Source organism: Phyllopteryx taeniolatus, chromosome 2, assembly GCF_024500385.1.
Source record: "Phyllopteryx taeniolatus isolate TA_2022b chromosome 2, UOR_Ptae_1.2, whole genome shotgun sequence".
In the NCBI taxonomy this organism is placed as follows: Eukaryota; Metazoa; Chordata; class Actinopteri; order Syngnathiformes; family Syngnathidae; genus Phyllopteryx; species Phyllopteryx taeniolatus.
In genome coordinates, this window is record NC_084503.1 from 6765782 (window position 1) to 6772968 (window position 7187).

The following is a 7187-nucleotide window of genomic DNA, read 5'->3' on the forward strand; positions in this document are numbered from 1 at the left end:
GTTTTTTGGGGGGGGGGGGGTTTTTTGGGGGGGGGGGGGGGGCACAAAACTTTCTCAGGACCAAAGGGGTCACAGCAGAGAACGTTTGGATGACCTTCCGATGACACGAGATGAACCCGAATATTACGTCCCGGTCGCGGCTTGACGTGAACCCGCCTTCGGAAAGTTCGATTTTGATTGGGAAAACATATCCGCGCCCCTTGCTCATGAAGCAATTTTGATAGGGGAAACTTTTGGTCCCCCCCCCCCCCCCCCCTTATGACGATACCGGACAATATTAGTTGATAGCAGATGATACTAGTTTGATATGTTTTCAGATCAGATCAGGGCGGCAAGCTGAGCCGACTTGAATAAGAGCACAAAAAAAAACACACACACATCTTGAAAATGAACAATTTGGATAGAAATAATTCAAAATATACGCATATTTAATTTTAAATGAGCAGTTTTAATAGTATACAGTTAATGATGAGTCAATGGGATTTGTTTATCGAAAATGGTAAAAGCAGGGCTAAATGGGCCCAAACATCAACTGCGAGCTGAATCCGCGAGCACGCCAACCGGGACTTGACTTCGTCACATTTTGCTCTGCGGCTCCTCGGACGATTTCCAACGCTGCGATAGCTTCGCGACGGGCGAGCTGCCGCTCATCCTGGCCCCGCCCATCTCGCAGGTCAGAAGACCCGGACTCTGACCCCCATTGGGACCGATAACCCCCCCCCCCCCAGTAATCTTCACACACACGCACACACACACACACACACACACCAATGGCGGTCTGCTATGAGGTCACTATTGACCGCAAACAACTCAAACTCATCAGACTTTCACCTTTGACTTTGTGTGTGTGTGTATGGGCCCCCTCCCTGAACAAACTAACATGTGAACTCTGACCCTCTCACACAAACACACACACACACATACACACACAGTTACATTACACATGCATTACAATGTAATTACATTACATCTAGTTACAAGTTATAATCAAAACCAAAACACCCATCGTGACAGCATTCCATTTGGTGACGTCACGTCACATGACGCGTATTGATTACATCAAGTGATATGACCGCGGTCACTAACTGGCGCACCGCGGTCCAGGTCCGGACCCAGAAGCGGTCCCGTAAGGTCCCGCACCGTAGCAAAAAAAAAAAAAAAGGAAGGTTTGGATTCAAGACACACGGGGCGCAACATATTTGACAGGCTTTACGGCAGTGACGAACCGGAACGACCGGAACGACCAATCGCGCGCGAGTTCAGCCGCCGCCCCCTTCAGCCAATCAAATCAGATCTCAGGCGGTCATCGCTGACTGCGCGCAGCCCACGAAAGGAGCAGGCAAGAAAGGAAAGTCGAGTTCAACACGAAACAAAACCTCGACAAGCGCTCGCTTGTTGTACGATTGTTTGAGACTTGTTCGCGCTTGTTGTGGTTCATTAAGACGCCAAACCCAAAAAGGGAAACTTCAAAATCTTTCGGAAGTTCAGCACTTGATTTGAGCACGTATAACTTTGGTTTTTCATCGGCGTGCCTCGAACTTATTTTGAAATTCGCAGCCCTACTCTTATCGACGAATGAGAAAACGTTCCACATCGTCGCCGGCAGCGCCAGATCCGCGTCGGCGCCGCCTAGCTGCAAACGGTGCCCACGCAATACCATGAAGGAAAATCTTTTATTTGGGGAACAAGTCAGAGCACATTTCCATATTTCATACAGTATATATATATATATATATATATATATATATATATATATATATATTTATATTGGCAAAATATTCGATTTTGCATTCTTTCTGATACATAAACATGGTAACGTTCGTGTGCGTATGTGTGTGAGAGAGACTTGAGCAGATGCAAGTGTGGAAGTGGCAATATTCGCGTGTGTGCATGAATTGGGATGTGTGACCTGCGTGTGTGCGTGTTATTAATGCGATCGTGTGCATGTGTTTGTGTACGTGTGTTTGCCTTATGCATTAGTGTGTCGCTTTTTACTTTGCGTGCGTGTGTGTGTGTGTGTGTGTGTGTTATTAATGTAATTGTGCGTGTGTGTGTTTGTGATGGAGCTCTGTTTTTGTGTGCGTGTTGGACCTGTGTGTGTGACGTTTTCTTTCGAGTCTGTGTGCACGTGTGCGTGCGCGTCTGATGAGCGAAGAGAGGAAAGTTGCACGGCAACACGTCCACGCGCGCGCACAATCGCAGGAGCGTGCCACGTCATCGCTGCCGATTTGACTTGAGCATCGACGCGCAAGCCGCGGCGGATCCGACGGCGAGTCTCGGGTCCTCAGCTGCGCGCGTGCCCCCGGTAGAGGGCGTCGGGCGCGTGCGGCTGCTGCTGCTGCTGCTGCTGGCGGAAGACCCCCCGCAGGGTGTCCAGTTCCCGGCTGAGGTGGTCCACGCGGCGCCTGAGTCTCTCGTTGTCCGAGCTGAGCTCCAGAACCTTCTGCTGCGTCTCCATGTTGCGCATCTTGGTTTTGTCTCGACTTTTGCGCACCGCCACGTTGTTGCGCTCCCGCCTCAGGCGGTACTCCAGGCTGCTCTTGTCCACGTGCTTCTTGGGCTTGCCGCCCGCCGCCGCCGCCGCCGCCGCCGCCCTCTGATGATGATGATGATGATGATGATGATGAAGGTCACGGTGGTGGAGGTGCGGGCTGGGCGCCGGGGTGGGCGGCGGAGTGGGCTGGCCCGGCTGGAGGTGCACCGAGGTCTGCGCGCAGTGGGCCACCTGGTACTGCAGGTGCGGCGGCGGCGGCGGCGCGTAGCGGTGCGCGTGGTGCCGGTAGGCGGCGGACGTGTGCAGGAGGTCCTCGTCGCGCGGCTCCTGCTTGATGGCCACCGGGCGCAGACGCGCGTGCTCGTACAGGTCGTCCGTGTCCGCCTTCGAAGCCGCAATAAGGATCAGCGTTAGAAAGAACCTTTGCGATTTTTTTTTTTCAGACCGATACCGGTACGAGGAGTCACTCGCGAGCAGAGGTCTCAAACCTACTGGTATTCAGTACTTGTAAGAAAAGTAAAAGTAATGATACTTGTCCAAAAAAAAAAAAAAAAATCTGATAAAAGTACTGGAGCCATTCCCTGACTTGAGTAAAAGTACAAAAGTAAACAATTATAAATGGACTTAAGTAAAAAAAAGTAAAAAGTAAATTGACATTTTTCAATCCAATAATAAAATACATATAGGGAGATTTTCTGTCTCTTCAGATGATTGGCAGGTGTTCTCTGGGGGCAACAATGCAGGACTAAGCAAAAGTGTGCAATTGTAAAGTGTTTAGAAAAAAACATGCCAAAAAAAAGATGTGCATTCATTTTGTACTATCAAAATAAAGTTATATACCCTGCAACATAAAAAAATTTAAATAAAAAAAGCTGGACGGGGCTGACAGAATCTAGTCCAAAATGAGCAAATTATGGCTATTTTCATAGTTTCTATTTTATACTTTTGTTTGGGCAGCAGGCAAATAAATGTGTTGGAAATATATGCTCATGATAAAACATGACATAATTTACGACCAGTGAGCTCAGCTAGACTTCAACAAGCTAGCTTCCTAAAACAATAATGTGGTTCACCCAAAGCATTGCAGGCACTTTTGGAAAAAAGAGGCAAAAATACTCTTAGCTATGAAAGATTCTTCCCAGTTCAGAGTTCCCTTCTTGTGGTTATACGACGTGCGTGCAACCGTACCCAGCACAATTTTTGACCGTGTTGTCCACAAACGCAAATTTGCGCCGACACTTGGAATGCTTGCGCTACATGGAATGCGCTGACACTTTGCCCCCACTAGCTTAGCTACATGGAATGCGCTGACACTTTGCCCCCACTAGCTTAGCTACATGGAATGCGCTGACACTTTGCCCCCACTAGCTTAGCTACATGGAATGCGCCGACACTTTGCCCCCACTAGCTTAGCGGCTCCTAGGGACGTGTCAGCAGTGTAGTTCCAACTGCTGGCCACGACGACCTACTCCATGTCAGCTTTTTCGCCTTAAGTATCGGCGGTTGGCATCGACAGCCATCACGAGTACCCGATACAGTGGACCGAGGGCAGTCCTGAGATGGGGCATTTTGTGTTAGTGTTCACTCCTGTGCAGACGCATTCAGGCTCATTTCTCCGGCGGTTGGAACACACACACAAAAGCGGTCCATTTTCCCGAGACAGCGATGTCCAAAATGTCCCAAGCGCCGCTGGTCTGCCCGAATGTGCGCCCATGGCAAAGTCAACGTTCTACACCGTTAAACAAAAACTCAAACACTTTGAATTTGACTTCATTATAAGATTGAAGGTAGTAAGCCCTTCTCAAATCAAAATCAGCCAATTGTTGCTGCCTTTTTTTGTGTGCGCGTGTAACATACTAACGCATTGCAACACGAGACCTTCAAACAAACAGTTGACATTTTTGGGGGTATAAATCAACAAAAAAAAGAAATGAGCCAAATTTTGTGTTGTAAAGTTCAACAAACACGAAAGTCTTGGGAAACGGTCAAATGTTCAGCCTGTCATTTGGTTAAGGACCAAAACAAAAAACACAAAAAAAAAGAAGTCAATATTCTATTCATGATATATATCAATGAAATGTTCCAATGGCTCAGTTATGAGACTTGTAGTGTGCCTCAATCGTCCAGGAAACTCCATGCCAAAACGCCGCAAGTGATGGAAGGATCTGCTTGATTTTGTTCCTTTTTTCGGGAAGCGCTTTTGGCTCGTTCCTCGTGGGAGCAAAAATGGATCCGGGAATTGGATCAGGTACCGACGCCTCGTCGGCCGCGCCGGATCGGCTCGAGAGATACGGAACGACAATCGACGCGCGATCGAATTGATGGACGACGATTCTCGTGATCGAGTACGTGTTTCGAGACCTCGCCCGACTGCCTCCAGACGTCACATGTTCTCCGCTTTGTGTTTTCAAACGAAAACATTTGCAAACATCTGCTTTGACTTCGGAAAACAATCGTCAACATTTTTTGCCGATTTTCTGGCAGAGGTCACGAACCGAATGAATTATGAATTTACGTACGCTCGGGCCTTTTGAAATCATTTCCTATTTTGAACGGTGGGATGGAAATGAACATTTTTTTGTTTTTATCAAACTCGTGAATTAATTCCCGCCAAATGGATAGATGAATCGATTTGTAAAATAATTGTTAGTTGCGGTCCTAACTGACGTTAACAACTTCCAGCGTTTTTGTTCGTGTCCAATCTGGTGTCCGCATTCGGGAAAAAAAACCAAAATGCTGCGTTTCCGCCGCTTTGACACGCTCAATGAAGTCTGTCCGAGAATATTGGAAGCCAATTCATCTTTGAACTTTGACACACATAGGCGAAGTCAATCCAAAAGCGGGCTCCCCCTAGTGGCGCGCAAGCGAAACGCTGTCCATTTGACATTTGGACCCTCCGCTCTTCAGCTTTGATGTGCAAGAATCACAACTTTTTCCCCAAACTTTGAACTTTCTTTTTTTGGGGAATTTGACTTTATCCCTAGAAATGAAAAATGTTTTTTTTTTTTACATAAAATAACTTTGCTTCTGTTTAATGTGTGTCGTTTTTGTCCCCTCCTCTTGACCATTTTGGGATGTTTTTTGTCGTCTTTTTCCTCAGCTGACTTTATTATTAAATTTTTTTTTTCCCCGTATAAATCTCGGGGTGTTGTTTTCCCCCCCACAATATCACCGCGTTTTCATTTAACTCATTTAACAATATTATGCGTATCGATGTGCGGTCGCAATTTGGACATTTGTAAAAGGATGTTTTTTGTCCTGTGGCTGGTTTGGAAGCAGAATAGGCGGCCCGTATTTGAATGCTGCCCATTGTCGTGCGCTGGAAAAAAATAAAAAAATAAAATAAAATAAAAACCACCTTCATTTTCGGTCGCACGTGAGCGATTGAAATGTGGCAAAAGTGTGATTTGTTTGTGTGATAATCGGTGTTAGTCGAAGGAAGAGATCGAAACGGTGCGCGGCCGACGCGGCGTTCGTTTTGGGATCGCGACGTCTCGAACCTTGAAGACTTTGGCGTCCGGGACGGCGTCCACCTTGGCGTACACGTGCGGGGGTCCGACGTGCGCGTGCTCGTACTCCGCCGCCGCGACCGCGCGCATCCGGGACGGGTGGTGGAAGAGCTCGGCCAGAAAGTCGTCGTTGAAGGCGGCCGGGTCGATGTAGGCGCTCAGGTCCACGGAGGTCTCGGCGTCGCCGATGTCCCCGCCGAGCTCGGCCGCGTGCGCGGGGCCCCCCGGGGCCAGGAGCCCCCCCGCGGACGCCGCCGACTCGTACAGCAGGTTGTGCAGCTCCATGCGGCGGCGAGACGAGCGCGCCCGTGGCCGCCGGCGAGATGGCGAAAGCTGCGATCGAGTGGCAAAAGTGTCCCGAGTCGTTTTATAGCGCGACGAGGAGGAGGAGGAGGAGGTGGAGGTGGAGGTGGAGGTGGGCGGGGCCAAACGCGAGCACGAGCGAATCCTGGATTGCTTGACCTTTCACCTCTTCTCGAATAAATGCGCGATCAGATCAAAAGCCCTTCATCAGAAAGAGGTCCTGACTGCGCCGTGACGTCACGTGTAAAGGTGTACGCGGATTGTGTGAGCTGCAGCGCCCTCTAGTGCATCGCAGCGCAAATGAACGCGACTCATCAGGGAGCGAAACGAGGGGCTTCGGAAAATACTCTCACCCCAAAAGTGGGCGATATTTGAACGACGAACCTTCACCATTAACACATATTAGCAAATATTTTGGGGGACTTGAAAAGATTGTAGGGGCGCTGAAGCCCCACCAAAGCAGGCCGAGCAGCACCACTGGCGCGTCGTGTTCGATTTACACAAATCAAATTGGAATGATTCCGAGCCAACATTCTTCAAATACATGTTTTGAAAACCTTACTCCTGAGCGCGAGAGTGTCGCAATGGAATTGTCTCGTTGCAGAAGGAACATTCAGTCACGCGAGGTGCTTACGGATTCATTGATGCCTAATAAACAAGCTTTCTTTACACGTTGTTTGGAGTTCCTTCGTGGCTTCCTGGATGAGTCATCGCCGTCATAATGTTGTGGCTAATCTTTGATGGCCGGCCGCTCCTGGGAAGGTTCACCGCTCTTCCGTGTTTTCTCCATGTGTGTCAGGGACGGAACAAAGGACAGGACCCAAAACGCACGACTCCAGTCCAATGGACAAAAAGAGGTCTCATCAACGGGCAGAGGTCGG

At 48.9% G+C, this 7187-nt stretch overlaps 1 protein-coding gene across 1 annotated transcript; it reads right to left on the reverse strand.

Annotated features, from left to right (window-relative positions):
* Nucleotides 1-427: 427 nt before the first annotated feature.
* cebpa (CCAAT enhancer binding protein alpha) lies at nt 428-6466 on the reverse strand. Its single transcript, XM_061757254.1, has 2 exons — nt 5995-6466; nt 428-2878 (listed from the first exon to the last, which is right to left on the reverse strand). Exons 1-2 carry the CDS (start codon nt 6286-6288, stop codon nt 2285-2287), a joined length of 888 nt encoding a protein of 295 aa, XP_061613238.1. The 5' UTR covers nt 6289-6466; the 3' UTR covers nt 428-2284.
* Between the last annotated feature and the right edge of the window lie 721 nt (nt 6467-7187).